This window comes from Xyrauchen texanus, chromosome 46, assembly GCF_025860055.1.
Source record: "Xyrauchen texanus isolate HMW12.3.18 chromosome 46, RBS_HiC_50CHRs, whole genome shotgun sequence".
NCBI lineage: Eukaryota > Metazoa > Chordata > Actinopteri > Cypriniformes > Catostomidae > Xyrauchen > Xyrauchen texanus.
The window spans coordinates 14941871-14966652 of record NC_068321.1 but is presented as its reverse complement, the minus strand read 5'-3'; the positions used below and the strand labels follow the sequence as shown (position 1 = coordinate 14966652).

Here is a 24782-nt window from a genome sequence, read left to right as displayed (position 1 = left end):
CACAACCTCTTTCCTGCCAGCTATTGAAGAAAATGACAAAATCTAACCTGGACTAGCTAATCACAAGACTGAAATAATTATTTTACAGAAGCATACACCAAAGAATGTCCATTATAGTCCATGCTGGGATATAGAAGACATACTTAAATTCATTAAAATAAAACAGATAGAAAAGTACTCACAGATTTGTTTTACATATCCATTCCTTCAACAACAAGAGACAAAAACAGCACCTATACCATCCGAGGCCTCAGGTGCTGCTTTCAAAGACTATGTTGACTCGCTGTCACTTACAGTTACCCCAAACAACATAAAGTCTGTTATAAACTTACATTTCATAAATCCTCCTTTACTTAAAATTGGTAAATATGATTTGACCTTCAGTAAACAGTCTTGAGGAACACCATCTCCATTAGAGGAAAAGGCTTGCTGAATGATTATCTCAGGAAAGCTTCTTGCTTAATCTAATTAGTCAATCTGTGGCAGTAGTGAGACACAGCCAGGACTGTTGTAGAGACACTGGGGATGTATGCACTATTAAACACAGACAAACAAATTTACCCATTCATTCCCAAATATCCTCAGTTCATTCAGACATCTAAGTGCACCCATAGCTTGAGGCACATGAGTTGCTCTTCTGTATATAAATAAGCTTTCTTTAAAACACCAAAAAGGGAGATTTCAAAGAGGACTATTTAATGAAAAACTAATTGTTAGATTTTTATTTAATGTCTTTAAAATATTTAATCTACTTGGCTACAATGGCTGTATATGGATGAATCGATGGTAACTCTTATAAAAAACTAACATAAAAAAACAAACACATTTTAGTTATTTTAGAGCAAATACACAATTATCGAGATATATATCGAATATCGGCAATAGGCTGAAAAATATTGAGATATAATTTTTTAAGCATATTGCCCAGCCGTACTGGTGTTCCCAGCAAAAACAGGGCTTGAATAATTAATGAGCTTGCATGGTTTCACTGTGTGCAATTTTATTTACACCATTTATTTTTATTGTTGATTTTGTTGTTATGTTTGTAAACATTATGTTTTGTGGAGTCTGAAGTTAATATTCTACTCAAAATTATCGTTCATGATAAACATCTGTCAATTGTTAACGTCATTGTATTTTGTACACCAAGTGTTGAGGTCTGTGTGAGCAGCTCTGTTTTCTAATAGGTACAATTTACAAAGATTGTGTAAGTATGTACACCAGACTTGTTAGTAAAAGTAACTGTATTAACTGAAAATTTTACGTTAACTTTACTCTCTCACTTTAATCAATATTAGCCATAAAGTATAGATTTTACTTAATTTTATACCATTAAAATCTACTTAGAAAAAACTTGAGAAATACAATTTGTAAATCTTACTAGTACATTTTTTCCAAATATAAGATTTCTGTATGGGGAAAATATTTATTAATATCTTAAATTAGATTAAAAAAATATTCTGTTATGGTACTACATGGTGTTTGTTGTCATACAGCAACAACTTACAATGGAAGTGAATGGGGCCAATGTATAGACACACAAAACAAACAAAATGCATGTTAACATGTTAACCTTTTCTGTGTGAAATTATATCCAATTTTACAGCTTCGTTACCATGACAACGTAATGCCTTAAACACTAAAACGACGTAAAAACAATGTTTTACAGCTCAAATAATACACAAACTTTAACCTATTTCAGTTTTTTGTGAACTATTCCTTTAACCTATTTTTATAAGAATTAATGTAAGTGTTTTAATATAATTATATGCTTCACATTTCTGTCTTTAAACCCTCCAAAAATTGGCCCCATTCACTTCCATTGTAAATGCCTCATCATAACCTCGATTTTTGCTTCTTCATTTTTTAAGAATGGAGGGAAAAGTCCAAATTTATTTTTGTCAACATTATGCCACAAATGCTGTCGATTGAGCTGAACTTGTACTGAACCCGGAATATTCCTTTAACTGGGACAGTGAGTTATATTATGATGATGCTCTGGAACTGAAATATGGGGTCTTACTGTCTAAATGGGGCAACAAAGTGAGATGTCTAAATTAATGTGTAGGTATAATTTGCCATTTTAAAAATCTCTCGATTTGGACAGGACATTCACCATTGAATCATTTATATACTCTAATAGTATATTTTTGCTACATGACAATAAACCCCAAATAAAACCATGCCAGAATCTAAGCTGTTTTATGAACAAAGAAATAACTTAATATTTTCTTCCCATAGCTCTATCATCATAATGCACTTTGTAAGAGAGTTCAGATCCAATATAAAAAAGGAACATTCTCTTCATTTGTTATAAATAATTGCTAGCTAAATTATTCTTGAATGACTTCCATTCATTTATGGCAGTAACAAGAATAATAAAACTGATGATGTGAAACAACAAAAAGATCAGATAGTGTATGTTGAAACGGATACAAACATTGATGTTTCAATTTAAGCATGATTTCAGCTGAACAAGCATAAACACAATGACAAACAAAGCAGAAAGCATGTGTTACAAGGCAGTTGTGAAGTCATTGTGCCATCAATGCAAAATCCTCTTGACGACACTAATAGTATTGCGCCCTTTGTCCCGAGGGCTTAACATGAGCATTAAGTTTACAATAGAGAATATGGCACTAAATCATATATTCTGATATTCCGGTATGTATCCTTTACTTCTGGTTCATGTATAAACAAATGATTTAACTGGCACGCGCAAAATCTTTCCAAAATAAGCCGTTAAATCTAACTGCACACATACACCTGCATATATTTATACATAATAGACGCGGGAATATCTGTATGTAGAATGGAGAGAACAGTATTGACACAGTAAATAAGTTTCTAATGTAAAAAAAAAAAAAAGGTCATGCTATAAATTTACTTTTCGTAGAGTCACATGTCACGCGTTTTTATTTAATACATGTCAGAATTATTACATTTACTCAAAATAGTAATTATATTAAACTCATAATAATGATAACAATTATATTAAAGCTTAGGCTACATGTGCAATCAGAGACTACGCTAAAAATGTTAACCTAATAAATGTGCTTAATCTAAAGGTTTGATTGAAGTCCGAAATATTATTTAACATCCCTAAATCAACCTGGATACATTAGGTTGCATCAACAAAACAAATTTGAAGGGTTTGCTCAAGTAGAAATAGCTCCTCGAGGTAACACTTGCAGGTATCACTTTTTAAATTGTACTTGGCATTTAGTAGAAAAAACTAGTTTGGTCCCTATACTTCAAAATCGGAAACAAAACCATTATCTACAGTACAATAATGCGTTACGTTATACATTACATGTGTACTCACTTTGAACTGATGCGCGTCAGTTCCACTTGGTATCAGTAGCTCGTCTCGCGCCGTACATCTACAACTTGATCCTTCAAGACCCGCCCACCGCGCGCTCTGGTCTGTAGAAGGTTTACATCAGATGCACGGCTCCCATTGGCCAACACTTGTCCAAGGGACATGTTGAAGCAGCTGTCGTCGCCAGCGAACAGCGAAGGTATCTCAAGCCAAAGATGAATAAGTATGTCGTGATAAATGTGACGTTGTATTATTGGCTGCGAGACGAGGGCCATATAGTAGAGATGTACAAATCATTATCCTATTGGAGGCTTTAGCTCCACTGTCCAGCCACATCTGATATTAGACTGAATGAGTAGATAAGAGTAGATTTTCTGACAGGAAAAAAAACAGACTTATTGAGTCGTTAATGCAAAACTCTTTTGGAGATAATCTATTAAAAAGTAATATCTCAAGATGGATCAGTGCTTTGCCCATTTTATAATAAAACAAATGACAACATCAACGTTCATGCTTGGGTTACCGCAACAGTGTAATCTCAAAATTGTCTTTCATAAACATCGTAAGTACATTGAATAGGCTACATCAAGTATAGAAACTGTAAAACATGTAAATAGTGACAATCCAACTTCAATTTATTGCACAAAAAAAAAACACATTTACAGTATGTGCTTTGGAAATGAATCCTGGTGCATCAACTGTTCCTGGCCTTGCAGATCCATCCTTTAAGGTGCACTAAGTAATTTTTCATCATTAAAAAAGTTCTAAAGACATGAATTGTAATTTTGCAATATATGATTCAAATCATGAACACTCACATTAAAATGAAGACCCCAGCCATATCAGTATAACCTTATAAAAGCTGTTTTATTCTACATGGAGAGGGTCCACGCATCGGGCTGCCATGTTAGAATCACATGACCAGCAGAATACTACTCGCTTAATCTCAGTAACCATCCTGTTATTTGACATTGATTAAAGTAATAATGGCTGACAGTGAATACTAAATTTCTACAATGGCATCTGAAACTGAAAACTATTTATTTTAAATGATGCTGCATCCACGCCACTAGGTGTCAGTGTCAAGACCAAGATGACACAAAGACAAAAGTTACTGAGTGCACCTTTAAAGGAATATTCTGGGTTCAATACAAGATAAGACATAAGTTATTGACAGTATTTGTAGCATAATGCTGATTATCACAAAAATACATTTTGACTCATCTCTCCTTTTCTTTAAAAAAAGCAAAAATCAAGGTTATAGTGAGGCACCTATAATGGGAGTGAATGGGGCCAATTTTGGAGGGTTTAAAGGCAGAAATGTGATGCTTATAATTGTATAAACGGACTTACATTAATTCTTCTGTTAAAACTTAAGGTGTGTTGACATTACATCGTCATCGTCAATTGGCTATAACTTTATCACACTAAAATCATGTTAACACATATTGCGTACGTCTTGTGGCTATACTTTTGAAAGAGTGAGTAGTTAAATGTTTATGAATTGGCCCCATTCAGTTCTATTGTAAGTGCCTCACTGAAACCCAGACATTAAAGAGAAGGAGTGGCAAGTTAACATTTATTTTCGCTGTAATCAACTTTATGTCACAACTGCTGTCAATTTAGCTTAAATCGACAGCAGAATATTCCTTTCATTTTGGTGCTTGTTTTTGAGATCACCATTGCTAAAATAAACAGAATAAATCCCTATATATTTATATGCTAAATAGCCTCTATAGACTATGTTATAGTACTAAGTTCCATTGTGTCTGTGTGTTTAAGTGTCTAGGTAGACCAGATTAGTTCTGTTTTTGATAGAATGAACTAAAAGCTAATTTTGCACCCCTCACATGATGGCACACCAGTGTTTAACACTACTGCTATGTCTCAGGGACGGTAGAGAGCACAACCTCGCTTAAACAAGATTAGCTATAAATAGGGCTGCCTATCCACTGCCTGTGCAGAGTGGCAAGTTCTTGCTAGTCATACAGGTTTGGAACAACATGAGGGTGAGTTAATGATGACATAATTTTTAGTTTTTGCATGAACTATCCCTTTTATACACAATCTTCTGCTGATGTCCAAGATGTCTTCCAAAATTTGAGACCAGATTTGCATATTTCCTTTAGAATAGTTAGTTAGAACAACTGGCCTGAAACGTAATTCTTTGTTTCTTGTGTTACATCCTTCATTCTAATTCTCCGGCTTGTCATTCCTAACCAGTCATTACCCTCCCCCAGCAACGCCTCTGGAAAGTTAGAGATCAAGCCAAATGTTTTTGCTGATTCAGGCCCTGCCTTCCAGTATCACCTCACCATGGCGATAACGCTTGATTATGTCAAATCATACACGTGGAGTTGTATGTGTGCATCCATGCAGTCATATGCCGTGAAATGATGCTAAACGCAAAAGGCATGTAGGCCTTAACATTCACAACCATTCATGTGCACAAATGCACACAGTCATAGGATTACACCGAATACACACACACACACACACACACACACACACACACACACACACACACACACACACACACACACACACACACACACACACACACACACACACACACAGCAGGATTACAACACAGTTCCACACAGACATAGCAAGATTAAGGAGACACATTCAACCCCCCTTCTTCCAAACACAGGATTCAGACAGCAGGATTAGAGAGACACAGATTTACATGGAAATTACAATACAGTGCATATCAAAAAATCTCTGCTCGACATATAGTGCGAATATCAAATGCATTGTTAAGATTGAAAACATCCCCCTTCAAACACATACAGTAAATAATCCTATAAGATCTTAATAACATATCAGACCATTACAGTAGTAACAATCTAAATAAGTATCCTTTTCTGATTTTGTCAAGATCCAGATGTTGATTTTAATTAGTTTGAGCTGTTTTTGCCACTCATGTGATAGTTGCAACATCCAAGAGAATTATTTTCCTATTAGAATATAGGTGAGGATCTATGGTGATTTGATTCCTCCACAGAAGAAAAAAAAAGGAAATTCTTTAACAATCTCACAATTGTGCCTTTATTTCTCACAATAGTGAGTTTTATTCACGCAATTGTGACTTTATATCAGGCAATTGCATGATTAATTATCGCTATTATAATTTTTTTATTCCTTGAAAGGATTTGGATGCATAGAGGGATAGTGTTTGGTATGTTGTAACTATACTGGGATACTTGTATATTGAATATACTTTTATACTAAAGAACAAGAGTTGAACGAGCATAAGTATTGAAATTGTAGTATCCTTCACAAACAACATGAACGCACACACACAGAATAGAATGGGGAAGACAAAAAAACTTGTCCCATATACACTTCATTTGTGCGCACATATACACACCGTCACTGAATAGCCTCTCTAATCTCCTCTCAATGGTTTAAAGCAGCTGAAGAAGCTTAATAATTTAAGTGGAAAACAGAATCAGTGCTTTTAAGGACAAATGCACAGAGATTAGCCCCCTTGCTCCAAACTGGACAGCACTGATAACAAAGACACTCTTTCACATATCTAAATTGATGATGCATAATCCATTCCAATACCAATACGGCACAAATCCTGTAAGGAGAGCAGACAGAAGACTGATGGAACAGAGTTGTGTAAATACAGGGACATTACATGAAAATACACAAAAGGATATGTCAGTCACCATTCACTTTCATTGCATCTTTTTTTGCCATACAATGAAATTGAATGGGGGTTGACTTTAAAATTTTGCCAAACGTCTTCTTTTGTGTCACAAGTTTAGAACGACATTATATAGAAATGGTCATTTCTGGGTCAGCTTTCTCTGTAAAAAGTTCCAACTGTGTAGATTCCAAAGTTAAATGTGCACTCAGTAACTTTTGTGTCATCTTGGACTTAACACTGACACCTAGCGGTGTGGATGCAGCATCATTTAAAATAAATATTTTTCAGTTTCAGATGTCAATTGTACAAATATATTATTCACAGTCAGCCATGATTACTTTAATCACTGAGTGAAAGTGTCAAATAACAGGACTGTTACTGAGATTAAGTGAGTAGTATTCTGCTTTTCATGTGATTCTAACATGGCAGCCCCCATGTGTGGACCCTCTCCATGTAGAATAACACAGCTTTTATAAGGTTACTGATTTGGCTGGAGTCTTCATTTTAATGTGAGTGCTCATAATGTCCTATATATATTCAATTCATGTTTAATGAGGAATACATTACTGAGTGCACCTTTAAAAGAGATGATTTTAAATGTATTTGACAGTTTAATGCCACACTGTTGCGGCATGCTTGATCATACCATATACCTGGCCACATTTGCATTATTCAATAATTTGTTGACAATTAATTTATGAATTGTATGTTGACACAGCAGGTCTGAAATCAGTTGTTGCCTGTTTCTTCATTAGGGAAGGAACCCTTTTTTTCACCTCCACCCCCCGGATGTATGAAGAATAAGTACCGGCACCTATTTCATACAACTTCGAGCACTGATTCTACAACTGAATTCACTCCAAGTTCAAGAATTCAAGTCACATATATTTTATATGTAATAATCAAAGTACAATGAAAAATACTAATCTAAACTGAATAACCTGAAACAAGGTTGGATGTTTGGAATTACTTTGTTCAGTTGTTTTCTTCCCTGTACAAAAGATAGAAGATATCATATATTCTAGATATCATAGAATATATTCTTGTTAACAGATGAAGTGTGCCTTATGTAAAAAATCTTTTGAAGAATTAATGGATTCATTGTGAATATTTAAACTAGATCCTAATCTCTCTCTGCATGAAATGAAACCCAAAATCAACAGAAGGAGAATGATGGTGCACCCAATGTTCATGTATTCAATTTGTTCTCTGAAGGAAGAAAACATTCAAAACAGATGCAATATTACATTCTACAAGTACAGCTTTTCTTAATCGCATTGGCTCCATTCTCTAATGATAATATGTTTTTTTCAAAACAATAAGATCAAATTAGTTTCTTGTTCACACCAGATTTGAATTTCTTATTCATTTAAGCAAATTGCTCATGTTTTGGCAAATGTGTGCAAAAGAGTAAGTACAATTGTCTATAATTTGCACAATAACTAAATGACTGATCAAAACTGATGAGTTGATTCTCAGTGAAATTGTCATACTCTTCACAACTTCTAAACATTCTTTCATCATGTGAGCCATCAGCCATCAAATCTGTCAGACATACATGTATATTCCATAAACAGCTATAATATTGAATGTTTGTGATGTCTGCTAAATCTCTGACCAGACCAACAAGAGTAACAGGATGTCCACCAAGAAGATGGGAACTTGTGCTTTGGCACTTTTAATATTCCCTTCCGACTCCACAAGTTCTCGCGCTTAGGATTTTTTGGTAAATGAGGCATACTCTATGATCTGACCCCTAATAACCACCTTAAGTGCCTCTGAAGCCATGCCCACAGAAGATACTGAGGACCAGTTGGTCTCCATATAAACATTGATTTCAGTATTTAACATTTGTTGCAAATCAGGATTTTGCAACAGGGATACATTAAAGCTCCAACTATATGATTTATTTTTCTCCATATGTGGCAACATCTCTAAATTCACCAGGGTGTGATCTGAGACTAAGATGTTTCAAATTTAGCAATCAACAACAGATGAAATGAGGACTTAGATATAAAATAAAATCTATTCTAGAATAAATCTTATGGACTGATGAAAAAAATTTATAGTCCCTACCAGATTTGTTCAAAAGTCTCCAAATATCTGTGTTGTATTATACATGCAGAAGAATTGCATTGACTTGAATTGAATATATGACTTGAATCTAGGATTTACCCAATATTAATCCTGGAATTCCACAATGTCATAAATTTAAAGACTTTGTGCTAGTGAGTCTCACATCTGGCCACTAAAACTAAGATACTTGTCTAGATCCCATATGACTTGGAAACTTCTCTGCAAAGGGGCCCTAAGTTCAAAGGGTAAAGCAATAAAAGGCAGAACACACCCTCATGGAATTCCTGAGAGACTCGGGACACACAAGATTCTGTCCTCTGATATAAACCAGTTTGCTACACTTAGACTCATCAGATCACGTGACATTGTGATCATTGTTCAGCAAACAGCATCTTAAAAAGGACATTCCTTATTCCAGAAACATCTCACACAAAGTCACAGTCCGTTGCTGAATCAATCCTATAAAATATATAAGACCACATGGACACGTACAATACCCAGTCTTGCTAGGTAATTCTGACAATTGCTTTGAACTGTGGTAACTTGTATAACTGACAAATGAATGATTATAGCCTGATATACCTCTTTAAAATGTGTGTAATGTTTTATCCATGTTGTATAACCAATTAATTAACAAGTTTTGTTACCTACACGTACAATATCCATGAAAGAATATCATGTTTAGTATGTAAACATTCGCTGGCGTATGCAGAGAAAGCTGATGACAACGAATGTCATGCCTATTGTACCATTTGCTAGATATAATGTTAATAATTAAACATGCACTATTTTGAGCTGGAATTTTGTAAAAGAATCTGAAACAAAGGACCATAAAATCAACTGTCAGAAAAGATAGCCCAGTTGACCATGTGACTCTGAAAAGTTACTTCTGATTAGTGCAGGACACCTTTGGGGATTTGGCTAATTTCACCAGATCCATGCCATGCGAGGTCCAAGGAAGCTCAGGACTCGACACCCAGAGGAAGCTTGTCACTCTATACAGACAATAGCTATCCACACTTACAGAGGTCCAAAACATCGACGGAACGAACTTCCGAAGAGCCAAGAACACCACTATATGCAAGTACATCTCCAATATTGTGCTCAAAGTGCTGGTGTATTTGTTAAATACTTTGGGTAATTTGATAGCAAATCGATGTAGACTCAAAAAAGGTTAAATGGTTCTTAAGGCATTGTCAACAGACTCCATAAAGTTAATTTTTACTGTATTGATCATTTATTTCACATTCCGTCACTCTTCTCACCAACTTGTCTGATGTATATATGTGTTAGATTAGATTTATGTTTAGAATAGCAATAACATTTTTTAATCCGTACATTATTCCTTCGGCTCCTATTTTTGAGATCTTCCCATTTTTCCAAAATGTTTCCCACTTCTATTTTGGTCGGGAGCGGTTTAACAGATAATTCCCTTTCCGATGACTCCAGATAATTGATCCGTTTCTCAACATCTGAGAAATATCTATGTATATTCCTATTCAGAATGCATACTCTAAAAACAAGCTCAAAACAAGGGCACTCTGTAGGCATCCTATGTAGGCGTTGGAAATCACGAACCTACATCCTTCCAACCGTGTCGACAAACGTCCGCACTGGTTGGAAAAGCTTACTCAGCGGCAGGACAAGCTGGATCAGCACTCCACGCAATGGCAGTGCTCCAGGTATTTAAAGTCAAGCTCCCCAAGCAAATGGACAAGCAATACTTCGATCCAGAGACATTCAAAGAGCTCAGCACCGCTATAGACTTAGCACTGCATGCCACGAAAGTCACTGCACAGGCCATCGGCAAGTCCATGGGCAACCTGTTAGTTCTGGATTGACATATATCGCAGAAATTAGTGATAAGGAAAACGCCACTCAGGCGTGATGGGATTCTGTTCCCCATATGCGTTAATAAATGCAATGTCAAGTGTACTGAGTCGTAAGGTAACGTCTCGGTTACGTACGTAACCTCGGCTCCCTGAGACGAAGGGAACAAGCCATTGCAAATGCTAGCTTCACTACAAGACTCAGAGTTCTTGAGGAATGAGTGATGCGCTCCTTGTTCTCAGTCAGATATTTTGAGGAAACGGTGGTTGTGCACCTGTTTTTATAGCGGACAGTTTCACGCCAAAAGAGGTGGGGCTTAAACACCATAGCCAATATAAGGCATTATTGTAGAAGTTTAAACTAGGTTGTGTAAGAAGCCACTCCCCATATGCATTAACAAAAGCAATGTCTCGTTCCCTTCGTCTCAGGGAACTGAGGTTACGGACATAACTGAGGAGTTAATGATTAACATGGATGTGTTTTTTTTTTCTTTTTTTATCATTGATAGATAGATAGATAGATAGATAGATAGATAGATAGATAGATAGATAGATAGATAGATAGATAGATAGATAGATAGATAGATAGATAGATAGATAGATAGATAGGAAGTAGACGGAATGACACTGTTATAAAGTACAAACAAAATAAAAAATAATTAAAAAATACAACTTTTATATGTTGTACATAACTGTATGTACTTTTTTGTGTCCTAATGTATAGTTAATTATCTTTACCGTTATCTTCCGTCAGGGGGCGCAGGACTGTCTATACAGCCGAATCCAGCTTTCAGTTATTCACCTTTTGATTTTAATGAATATATTTCTACACTAAAAATATAATCGTTTAAATCGAATAATTCCAAAGTTTAGCGCCTGACATGCAAATTTATGTCCGCCTCAGCAATCTCTATTATATGACAAAAACAAAATTCCAAAACTCCATTCCAGTAATCAGAAATGACGGTGATTGGTTCATTCTAAACAGTACTGATTAAAGTAACAGTTATCACATGACAACGCCGCACAAGTGTCTCTTCAAGAGCGGTCTGGACAATAATTTGAACCTGAATAAAGACACTATGAAACTTTAACAGTAATTGAATTAAAATACACAGTCAAAAGCTAAAATAGAAAAATCATTGGATATATTTTGAATATATCATTCTTGGCCAATCAGAGACCGCCTCCGGGTCGTTACGCCCCGCCCCGTTTCATGCTAATTACCATTCTCTTAGATTTTGGGGAAATGTAAATTAGTTCCAGTTAAATATTCTAATCATACTTAATAATTCTGTTTGTGGCCAAAATAGATTTACCACTTCGAGAAATATCTATGTATATTCGCATTCAGAATGCATACTCTAAAAACGCGGTCAAAACGAGGGCACTCTGTAGGCATCCTATGTAGGCGTTGCCCGACGGCGCCATTTTTGCTGAGAGAGAACGATAACAGAAGCACACTGCAAGCGTGCACTATTAAGGGCCCTAGAAATCTATTTTATAAAGTGATATAAAATATGGATCCATTATCGAGCAGCTCTAAACTCATCTATAAAAGTAAGTCGTTCGTTTTTGCATAAAATGAATTACTAGCGTGATAATCAAGCTTACTAATGGGCTGGTTTGTGTTTTGTGTGCACTAGTGTCTGACGAGGACATCAAAAAACTGATTCAGTTGCGTTCAAGCAACTCAGCGCTGTTTGACGGGAGGAAAAATTCTTCTAAAACAGCGTGGAGGTCCGGGATTTTACGTTACAAACTGTAAAATTGCTCTCTTATAGTCTATACTCTTAATTAAAAAGTTTATTTGATTTTTTTTTTCTTCAGTGCAATTATCAGAGAAATGGGGCTTGAAGACAAGGTGACAACTGATCAGATGGCCAAAAAATGGGAAAACCTGAAGGCAAGATATAAGGTTGGTCCCATTATCATTTGATGCTCTACAAATTGTTTTTCAATTGTCAGAACTATTCTGCCAAGTTTCACTTTGACAACACAGAACATTAATGCTTTTCACAATTTATTAAAAGGATGCAAAATATCCTCCCAGTGGTGTGGAGAAGAACCCCACTTGCTGGAGATGGTTCAATCTTATGGATGATGCTCTGGGTGAAGATTTTGAAGAAAAGATCAGCCACACAGTGACCCCATCAGTTGGAGGAAATGAAGCACCTCAGCCTAGTAAGAGGTTACGTCAGATCAAAGTTGGAGGGGAAATATTGGAATTCCTGGAAGAGGAAGGAACTGCATTAAATGTAACACCAGTCTCCAGACCACATTTGGCTATGCAGGGAAGACAAAAAGGCAATCAAACATCTGTGGGCGTTATGAGAACAAAACTTCAAAAAGACAGACAACTTTTGGAGAAGGAACTCGGAGGCCTGGACAGAGAGAAAGCTCTTCTAGAGCGAGAGAGGGCTCTTGCGGATAGGGAAAGAGCAGCGATTCAGAGAGACAGAGCCCAGTTGGAGAAGGACAAAGCTGCCGTCGGACGAGACAAGGCATCTCTGGAACAGGACCGAGTACGACTGGAAAAAGACAAAGAAGCTTTAGAGAGAGACAGAGTTGCCCTTGAAAGAGACAGAGTATCAGCAGATTTCACAAATCATGTGAAAAGCAACACAGCATGCAATAGACATGACTGTACTCACGAGAAGAACAGAGAAAAATTAATATTCCTACTTGAAAAGGTGATTAAAAAAATTTAAAGCAAGACTGAGAGAGAGAAAAGGACTCTTTGCTTGTACTGCAATGAATGCTGTGAGCTTAATATCGGAATGCTCCTTTGGTTGTTGTCTTTTTGTTGTTTAGGGATACTTTTGAGCATCTAACTTTTGTATTTCTTACTCCCAGATTTCACTTGCCACATACAGAGTGACAGGGAGCATAAGCAATATTAGAAGTTTGATGAACCTCTGTTTTTGGAGGTTTTGGGGTTTGTTTACTTGTTTTAAGACTTTTAAGAAATTTGGATTATGACACTTTATCCATATCTCAGAGAAAAATTAAAAGAAGCATTGGCTAAGATTGCCAAAAAAAAAAAAAGTGTCTGCAAGTAAACTAAATGATTTGTGCCATCAATAAATGTCAAAGTAAAATACAATATTACATTTTCAAATTATTTTAATTCAGGGAGAATTAAAAATAGTTTGACCAAGGGGACAGGAAGCTGTTGAAGTAGTAGTGGGATGTGAATTAAATTAATAGTAACTATCATAAAAAATATTTGGGATGTGCCATGGTGGTCGACTAATCGACAAGACGTCTGAGCATTTTTACGTGATGACAACATGCTGTGTTTAACAGTGAATAACAGTCAGCACAGTAAAACCCTCTGCCAGAATCTTCGTCTCTTTAATGCTTTAGGTGTAGTCTTTTAATGCACCGCTGCTGTTACATCAAAGCGCCACATCAACAACACATTATAAGATGATCACTGTCGGACGTTAAAGGGTTCAAACATGCAATCCCAGATGTGAATGACTTTCTTTCTTCTGCTGAATGCAAATTAAGATTTTTAGGAAAATAATTCAGCTCTGTGTGTCCATACAATGTAATTAAAGGCAACATACAATTAATACATATGAATAATAATAGTGGTTAAATTCATATCTTCAGAAGCGATATGGTAGATGTGGGTGAAGGTCCTTTTTTAATATACATTTTCCTCCCTCCCAGTAGGTGGCGATATGCACAAAGAATGTGAATCGGTAAAAACTAAAAAAGAAGAAAGTGAAAGTAGAGCTTTATAGTAACTTAAATATTGATCTGTTGCTCACCCAAACTTATATCACTTCTGAAGATACACTGTAGATTTAACCACTGGAGTCATTTGGATTACTTTTATACTGCTTTTTGGACCTTCAAAGTTCTGGCCCCCATTCACTTGCATTGTATGGATCAACAGAGCTGAGATTGTTTTCTAAAACTCTTAATTTGTGTTCTGCCAAAGAAATAAAGTCATACACATTTGAGATGGCATAAGGGTGAGTCAATGATGAGAGAATTTACTTTTTTGGGTGAACTATCCCTTTAAATCTTCTGCTGTGTGTAATGTTCCCGTATTTGTGAGGTATTCCCATATGTTTCCATATTTGTGAGTGATTAAGGTATTTTGCTGATTCTGTCTGACACTGCTGAAATAAATAGTTGCAGTAAAAAGGTTTAAACTGCTTGATGTCGTGAACTAGATGTGTATACCCGCAATATATAATAATCTTGCAGTTTTGCACATTTGAATGTGCAGCGTGGATCGCCCGGAAGCACTCTGGTTACATTGAAGCGCTCCATTCTGGATTCAGGATGCCCATAAGCGGTTTTGTGCTACTCAGTTTTGGAGCTTTTCTCATTTCTTACTTTTCTTATTTGTTGTTCAAACAACCAACCAACCAGTGGTAGTGTTGGACATCCCTAAAAGAATCATATTATTCAAATGAGCAGAAAACCAAGTGCATGCACAGGCATTAGACATTATTACACAGACGTCCTAACGTAAACATTGGCGCAAAGAGTTCAGTACTGTATGTAATACTACAATTAAAGAATTCTCCAGTCTATCATTCTATCAGCATGCTATCTGAAGTTAAGCATACCAGTTCCAATGCCAGGCAGTATGGCAGCATGTCGGAAAGCTCTCGACAGTACACTTATAAAACCTGAGGAAGATTGGAGTTAGTAGTCAAGGCCTTTTCAATCTCCAAAATATTGTCCATTTATTTGGGAGTGTAGCTTGAAACTGTGCATCGACAGAATTATACGTAAATCGCCAGTTTTTCTTCTTTTTAAAACTGCGTTCATGTCATGTAACAATTTTACACAGTATTGTGTGTATCACTAAATATTCTGTATCAATCTGGCCCATCTAATTTCCTCTTGGAAAAATCTCACCATTGACTTCAAGGCCCAACAGTGTTTTGGAGGATTCAGTTCATCATACCACTTGCACATTTGCGGTTTAACTACACCTCAACATAAACTGATGGAAAGATGGTCCTTTTATTTTTTATAATTTAGTCAGTTTATCAAGAGTCTCTCATTAAATATCAATGAGAACTGTGAGCTATTGAATCTCCCGAACACCAGAGGGCCATATTCTAACATTATTCACCCATCTGTGAGAAACGGAGAAGCTGTGAAGAAGTACCATTCACCAAGTGCAATTTCGGACATTTGACATCTCTTACTTTAAACAATGGCGCAATCAATTCATCCATGTGAGTGTAATGTTGTAAACCAGCATTGTGTGTGTGCACGCACTCTAAACTTTCGTATGTTTCTGGAACTCTTCTGTAATGCAGGACTACATTTAGTTTATACCAAATTCAGTTTAGATGTAAAGCACTTGATATTTGCTGCAGGTTTTGGGTAGTAATATAGATGTATTACTATTGATACAGGTTGACGTTTAATTGTCAGTGTTAATGTTTTGGTTTGCAGTGGTTTGTTTTGCAGGTGCGTGTATAATCATGTTACAGGAGAATCAAACCTTCGGGCTGCTTTGTTTTGTCTGCTGTTCTCTTTTAGGGTCTCACAAGGACACAGAGACACTGATCAGGTGGCGGATGGACCATGAATATTTATTCTCTGGCTGGAGGAACACATGCAGAAATGGCTGGCAGTATGTAGGGATTCATTTGTCATCAATAGCATATGTGCATACTTTCTGCATATGAATGTATTTATGTATGTGTATAATTCTCAATGTTACTGATTTGCAATAAAGTATATCTGTTAAACTATAAGTAGTTGTAAAAAGTTAAAAACCTGTTTCCGTTACAGGCAGTTCATACATGACACAATATTAGACCTAGATGGACCTATTACTGCACTCAGAGCAAAAAAGAAATGGGAAAATTTAAAATGCAAATACAAGGTAAGATGGGAACCAAGAGTGGATTAAATTGGGTATTAATTTGTAACATTACTTTAGTCTTTTTTTACTGTACCTCATATTGGCTGCATTACTCAAGTCATCACAGCTGTCATAACTGTAACATAATTCTGCCTTTTTGCCATTATTTCCAGTCTGTTCCAAATGACTTCAATTACCTTCCGGAATATAAGTAGTTATTTTTCCATTATCTGAAAGGTCTTACTACTTAAGAGTCCAAAGCGACTCATTTACATAATTTATACAAAATTGATGCCAGCGGTCAAACACACTACACGCCAAAAAACACATATGCTTTCACACATACAGATGAAAACATCAGTAATAAACATATTAGTAGTGTTTTAAAGTAGCCTATTTAGAGTATTTGGTTTTTACTAAGTATTTTACGTGGTCTGTATAACAATTCTGTTCACCATAACATACTAACAAACTCTAGACCGCCTTATACATTCACTAAATGACTAAAATGGCATATAATTTCACTGACAGATTTAAAGATGATTATTTGTATACAGCATAGTTACATGTTTATACTGTTTATTATTGGTCTCATTTGTAGTATTATTTGCTTTTTTCATGATTTATAAACAGAATATGAACCAATAAGGTGACGATTTGGGGTTTTTGTTGCAGACCTCAGAAATTTGCATCAGCAAAATTCCAACGAAACATCGTGTATTGAGGGCGCGTCTGAAGGGAAGTCGGGCAGCTGCTCCCGGGTCCAAATGATTTCTGCATGCATAGTCTGTTAGTGCAACTTAAACACAGATGCGACCTATCTGTTTTCAAAAATGTGGGACAATTTAAAATACAAATAAAAGGTAAGAAGGGAGCATAACTGAATTAATTATATTGTAACATTACGGAAAGATTCCGTTCATTTCCTTCGTTCTCCTTCCGTTCACAATCTAACTTTTAAAGTTTCATAGTTTTATGTTAGTGTTCCTCTATAGCTGCATTATTGGAAAGGTCATCATTAAATCTGTTTTAATTGCAACTTGACACTTATTCTTTGCCCTTGCCCATGGTCAATAGCTATTCAAAATGGCAATTATTTGTAATCCGTGTTGGGTAGGTTACTAAAATAATGCAATCCACTACAATTTGCTAATTTCGTGTTTATAATTGCAATCAGATTACTGTAATAATTACTTCTTCAAAGAAGTAATCATGTTATTAATTACTTTCTTAAACAATTTTCACAGAAAGGTTTGTTTTTCCACTCAACAAATTGTCTATATATCCTCTGTTCATTGTCGCACACACTTGAGCTGTTACAGAAACACAGACAAATGTACATTTAAATGTAGTACACAATGTTATTTTTTAAATATGTGTAACCTGCGTGATGTACTTAAAAGTAATTACCTTAATTGCTTGAAAAGTCAGTAACTGTAATCTACTTACAAGAATTAAAAATATAATTTGTTACAGTAATTTACTTTATAATCAGATTACACCCAACACTGATAGTGATGCATGCAAAGGTTTTGTAATTGTTCATAATTAGGGATAGGGATTGGAACAAACAACAAATATCAGGTAATAGTAGGAATGCCTGCATCGATGCATTTTCACACCCCTAATCGTAAGATATGCATCTATCCAAGTTGAGAATTAAATGTTATGCGAAAAAATATATTGCAAAAACAATGTGCGTATAAAGACTTGTTTCCATCCCATGTGTTCAAAAGAACAAAATCATCACTTGCAGAGAAATTGGAGCCAATGTGACTCATTTATTAATAAAATACTTGCGGTTTACAGCACACATTCATATTTGCCATGTGGATCTGTAATATCTTTTCAAAAGTGTCAAACATGCTCATGCACACAGTTTAAGTTTGTATTTGACTTATTTGCTCTACAAACTCTTTGGATTTTCAGAATGACCAGAGCAACATTTCAGGTGTGATTATTGGCCCGCTGGTTTGTCCAGTTATGAACTAGATATTCAGTCACACTACTTTATGTGCATCTTGTATTCCTAATAAATTCAATAGGAGTTTATTAGGTAAATGTTCTTCCATGATAGTTTATGTGCATTTCATATCAAATACAAAATGTGTCCACCTCAAGCGAGCGTATATGTTTTTTTATGCACATCTTGGAGTTTCCATCCAGCAGTTTTTCTGTGATGTATCAAAATGCGTGGATGGAAACCCAGCTATAGAGACCAGAATATCATATAGACTTGGGCCAGTAAGCAGCTGCTCAGAACACCCTAGCTACCATCTAGCAATGCCCTCTTTACCACATAGCATTACAATAAAACCACTCCGAACACCTTAGTAATCTTTGAATAACAACGCCCTCACATTACACTGGTACACTACATTCTGCGCAGCATTTGCAGTTGCCTTGATGTAGTTTTGTTTTAATTTCTCTATCTTTGGCATAGGTTTTAAAAGATCTTGGGAAGGATGTTGCAACTGTGAAACCTGAATCCTGGCAATGGTACAGACTAATGAAAAAGGCTGTAGATGGGGATCCCACTGAGGTCGACCCATCTGAACCAACCTTACCGTCCGACCTAGCAGATGATGAGTCTGAATGTGTAGCTCACCCCAAAAAAACATGTATCAGGTGGAAATGGGAAGTGATATTCTAGAATTACTGACACATTCAGTAATAGAGGTCAACTCTCAAGCAACAATGGTGGATGGAGGAACCTCATCAGATATGTCTGAACGTATGAGTGGGAAGCCGATGGAAAGGAGCCCCTCGGAGAATCAAGATGAGCTTGATATTAAAAGAGCAAAGATTAGAAGAGAGAGAAAGCTTCTGGAGAAAGAGCATGTAGAACTGGACAGAGAGAGAGTGCTTCTAGAACGAGAGAGAGCCATTGCGGAGAGGGAGAAAATGGCAATGGAGAGAGACAGAAAGCAGCTGGAAAAGGACAGAGCAGCAATCGACAGAGAGCGAGCATCACTGGAACAAGACAGAGCAAGACTGGAGCGGGACAGAGCAGCACTGGAAAGAGACCGAGAGACTTTCACTGCCATGACTTTGGGGAAAAATGGTATAGGACACGTTGAAGCACACTCTCCCTATGTAGAGGACAGGAAAAGATTAATATATTTGTTTGAAAAATTAATTGAGAGATTTTGAGATTATTCATGGACACAGAAAAATGTCAGTGTTGTTGGTTCTATGGAGAACAGTCTGAATGTGGCAAGTGAAATCCATTCTGTGAGTCACAAATGTGCACATTCGACAAATGTGATCATTTTTAATGTGAAATATAAAACATTTTCATTAAGAAAGGTTCAATTGTCTCTCTAGAAAATGAAAAGACAAGAACCCAAGGAGAATATTAATGTCCCTTATTCACGGTAGCCATCTTTAATTTTTGACAGGATCGACAACAAGACTGTGAGGGATAGACTGTAGGCCTACTGTTGTTTTGGATTTTTATGCTGACTAAACATTGAAAAAAAGATACATATATTTTCAAGAAATTTCAGTTGACAAAAAACACGAGTTGTTGAAAATTAGGTCTAGGAACCTTTTTCCAGTGGACGCCATTAAAGAGCCCTCACGACCTCGTTTTTATTCACGTCAGAAATCAAATATAGCGCTACTGTGTGTGTGAATAGGTGTACTTATCATAAACCTTGGGGATTTGCAATCTATAAAATAAACAAAAATCAAACGCAAATTAATGGAAATTAGTCCCTTCATTTTTATCATTTAGTTTATCGAAAGTCACCGTACAAATGACAGCCGGCCCGTGAGTTATTAGTTCTCCCGAACACCAGAGGGCCATATCCTAACCCATTCACACGACACATCTATCAGAAACGAAAAAGCTATGAAGAAAGATCATCCATCACAGAGAGGCGAGAGATATGAGTAGGGGGAGACTGGTATTGGAAAGTCAAAAAAATTATATTGTGTATCTCACAAGTGCAGTGTCGGACGTTTGTCATACCGTATTTTAAACAATGGCACAACCAAGTCAACAGTGTGAGTGTAATGTTGTAAACCAGCATTGTGTGTGTGCACGCACTCTAAACTTTCGCATGTTTCGGAAACTCTTCTGTAATGCAGTGCGAAGTTTATTCCCAAGTCAGTTTCCATTGAACTCTTATTTAAACACGTTATAATTGCTGCAGCTTTAGAGTAAATAAAAAGGATTCCTAACTATTGATACAGGTTGACGTTTACAGTCAGTGTTAATGTTTTGGTTTGCAGTGGTTTGTTTTGCATGTTACATGAGAATCAAACCTTCGGGCTGCTTTGTTTTGTCTGCTGTTCTCTTTTAGGGTCTCACAAGGACACAGAGACACTGATCAGGTGGCGGATGGACCATGAATATTTATTCTCTGGCTGGAGGAACACATGCAGAAATGGCTGGCAGTATGTAGGGATTCATTTGTCATCAATAGCATATGTGCATACTTTCTGCATATGAATGTATTTATGTATGTGTATAATTCTCAATGTTCCTGATTTGCAATAAAGTATATCTGTTAAACTATATATAGTTGTAAAAAGTTAAAAACCTGTTTCCGTTACAGGCAGTTCATACATGACACAATATTAGACCTAGATGGACCTATTACTGCACTCAGAGCAAAAAAGAAATGGGAAAATTTAAAATGCAAATACAAGGTAAGATGGGAACCAAGAGTGGATTAAATTGGGTATTAATTTGTAACATTAATTTAGTCTTTTGTTACTGTACCTCATATTGGCTGCATTACTCAAGTCATCACAGCTGTCATAACTGTAACATAATTCTGCCTTTTTGCCATTATTTCCAGTCTATTCCAAATGACTTCAATTACCTTCCGGAATATAAGTAGTTATTTTTCCATTATCTGAAAGGTCTTACTACTTAAGAGTCCAAAGCGACTCATTTACATAATTTATACAAAATTGATGCCAGCGGTCAAACACACTACACGCCAAAAAACACATATGCTTTCACACATACAGATGAAAACATCAGTAATAAACATATTAGTAGTGTTTTAAAGTAGCCTATTTAGAGTATTTGGTTTTTACTAAGTATTTTATGTGGTCTGTATAACAATTCTGTTCACCATAACATACTAACAAACTCTAGACCGCCTTATGCATTCACTAAATTACCTTTCATCACACTCAGAGTAAAAACATTGAACCTGATATTTAATGCATAGCGTCTATCAAAAATATCTATGATTGACAGTTGTTAAAGGTCATGAATGTACAAAATACCAACATAGAATTTCACTCACAGACTTAAAGATGATTATTTGTATACAGCATAGTTACATGTTTATACTGTTTATTATTGGTCTCATTTGTAGTATTATTTGCTTTTTTTCATGAATTATGAACAGAATATGTAAAACTTGTACACACAATTACTAAAATTAGATGCCCCTGATCAGAAGCATCGATTTGGCAACAATCCGAGGGTTTTGTCACAGACCTCGGAAATGATCTGCAACAGCAAAATTCCAACCAAAATTTGTGTAGTGAGAGCGCAGCTGAAGGAAATTCAGGCAGCTGCCTTCTGCATGCAAAGTCTGTCAATGCGACTTAAACACAGATGTGACCTATTGAAAATTAGATTTGTTTTTTACGTTTTGCTACTTTGTCTGTAAAATACGGTAGTAGTATATGCTAAAGCTATTATTGTTTCCTTTATGTAGTTTTGCCTTTACCTTTGGCATAGGTTTTACAAGCTCTTGCGAAGGATGTTGCAACGGTAAAACCTGAATCCTGGCGATGGTACAGACTCATGAAAAAGGCTGTAGATGGGGATAACACTGACATCGCTTCTCCCAAACCAACCTTTATGTCTGACCTAGCAGATGATGAGTCTGAATGTGTAGCTCACCCCAACAAGAACATGTATCAGGTGGAAATGGGAAGTGATATTGTAGAATTACAGACACATTCAGTAATAGAGGTCAAATCTCAAGCAACAGTAGTGGATGGAGGAACCTCATCAGATATGTCTGAACGTATGAGTGGGAAGCCGATGGAAAGGAGCCACTCGGAGAATCAAGATGAGCTTGACATTAAAAGAGCAAAGATTAGAAGAGAGAGAAAGCTTCTGGAGAAAGAGCATGTAGAACTGGACAGAGAGAGAGTGCTTCTAGAACAAGAGAGAGCCGCTGCGGAGAGGGAGAAAACAGCATTGGAGAGAGACAGAAAGGAGCTGGAAAAGGACAGAGCAGCAATCGACAGAGAGCGAGCATCACTGGAACAGGACAGAGCAAGACTGGAGCGGGACAGAGCAGCACTGGAAAGAGACCGAGAGACTTTCACTGCCATGACTTTGGGGAAAAATGGCATAGGACACGTTGAAGCACACTCTCCCTATGTAGAGGACAGGAAAAGATTAATATATTTGTTTGAACAATTAATTGAGAGATTTTGAGATTATTCATGTACACAGAAAAACATCAGTGTTGTTGGTTCTAAGGGTACTTTAGCATTAAGTATTTAATAAGTATTTAATTTAAAGCGTTTCTCTTTTATTTAAAGGGGTAGTTCACCAAAAAGATCATTCTGTCATCATTTATTAACCTACATGTACTTACTTCTGTAGGTCACAAAAGGAGATGCTAGGCAGAATGGGGCCTACAGCCTCAGTCCTCATTCATTGTATAAAAAAATATATATATATATTTATTGCGTTCCTCAGATGAAAATTTAAATGACTGAGTGTTCATTTTTGGGTGGACTATCACTGGTAGATATGGTTTTGTTTGGAGAAAATGTGTTCACAGTTGTATGTAGGGCATCAGAAGTGTGTAGTTCATTAACAATTGATAATCAACAATGTTTATTCCCACCATTTTCTGGCTCATGAGTGCATAGAGATTAACGTTACATTTCGGACATTCAAATCGATCACATTAATTGAGTGTCGTACAAAATCAGTAAAATGTACTTTCTTTGCTGCTTCCCACCCTCAAATATGAGTGGGTGTTTCTTTTTATGAAGGACAAAGGTTTATCTTAAATACAAATCCTCATTTTGCATTATAGGCCTCAAAGAGCTTAAGTAACTGAAATATTTTATTTTGATCAAATTAATGATAATCACATCTTAAAAAACAAACATGTTATATACTAAATATTGAAGGATTTATTTATTGTTTATTTACGTTGTGTCAACCATTAACTTTTTTTCCACATTCTGGTCAGATGATTTCATATTTCAGAAACCTTTAATAATTCACATAAATCAAACCAAAACATTCAATTATGCAGTCCCACAAACCCAGAGACAGTCCTGAATAAACATTATTGTAATTTAATGCAAACAAGTTACTGAAACTGTATGCAAATGCAAAAATCTGTCCTTTTTTAAGATTTTGCAAGTCAGCTTTTTTAAGCTACTACTTCCTCGTCCTTCATGTCTCCTCAAATGTATTAGTGCTTAAATATATACAGTAGCCCTAAAATCTTAAGCTACATTTAAAATAAATAAATGAATGTCATTGTATTGATTAGATAACAAATTACCAAGGCAAGTGGCTTTCAATTTTAAAGCAAGATAGCACAAGGATAATTTTTAAATGAAAAGTTAACCCAAAAAAGAAAACTTTCATATACTCACCCTCATGCCATGCCAGATGTGTATGATTACTTTCTTCAGCTGAACACAGGTGAAGATTGTTTTAAAGAATGTCTCTGCTCTGTTGGTCCTTTCAATGCAAGCGAATGGTGGCCCGAAATGTGAAAGTCCAAAAAGCAGATAAAAGTAATCCATAAGACTCCAGTGGTTAAATCCATGTCTTCAGAAGTGATATGATAGGTGTGGGTGAGAAACAGATCAATATTTAAGTCCTTTTTTTTTTACCATAAATCTCATCTTTCAGATATGAAAGTGGAGATTTAAATTAAAAAAAGGACTTATGTATTGATCTGTTTCTCACCCACACTTAAATCGCTTCTGAAGTCAGATTAAACCAATGGAGTCATATGGATTACGTCATGCCACTTTTATGTGATTTCTTCGGAGCTTTAAAGTTCTGGCACTTACTCT

The 24782-nt window shown here is 36.0% G+C and overlaps 3 protein-coding genes and 1 pseudogene across 4 annotated transcripts in view; 3 read left to right on the top strand and 1 right to left on the bottom strand.

Annotated features, from left to right (window-relative positions):
- Positions 1–3361, bottom strand: part of atp2b1b (ATPase plasma membrane Ca2+ transporting 1b) — a 28448-nt gene extending 25087 nt beyond the window's left edge. For both annotated transcript variants that reach the window (XM_052119968.1, XM_052119969.1), the window contains exon 1: positions 3326–3361. The gene's annotated coding sequence lies outside the window, so the exon portion shown is untranslated. The remainder of the gene's footprint in view (positions 1–3325) is intronic.
- Positions 3362–12332: 8971 nt separating this feature from the next.
- On the top strand, positions 12333–15010 carry zgc:171459 (uncharacterized protein LOC562056 homolog). Its single transcript, XM_052120166.1, has 4 exons — positions 12333–12448; positions 12535–12628; positions 12719–12806; positions 12922–15010. Exons 1-4 carry the CDS (start codon positions 12409–12411, stop codon positions 13597–13599), a joined length of 900 nt encoding a protein of 299 aa, XP_051976126.1. The 5' UTR covers positions 12333–12408; the 3' UTR covers positions 13600–15010.
- A 1009-nt stretch (positions 15011–16019) lies between these two features.
- On the top strand, positions 16020–20437 carry LOC127638457 (uncharacterized; annotated as a pseudogene).
- A 161-nt stretch (positions 20438–20598) lies between these two features.
- On the top strand, positions 20599–24581 carry LOC127638456 (uncharacterized). Its single transcript, XM_052119992.1, has 4 exons — positions 20599–20753; positions 21053–21146; positions 21308–21401; positions 22456–24581. The coding sequence occupies exons 1-4, from the start codon at positions 20732–20734 to the stop codon at positions 23164–23166; spliced, it is 921 nt and encodes a 306-aa protein (XP_051975952.1). The 5' UTR covers positions 20599–20731; the 3' UTR covers positions 23167–24581.
- The last annotated feature ends 201 nt before the right edge of the window (positions 24582–24782 follow it).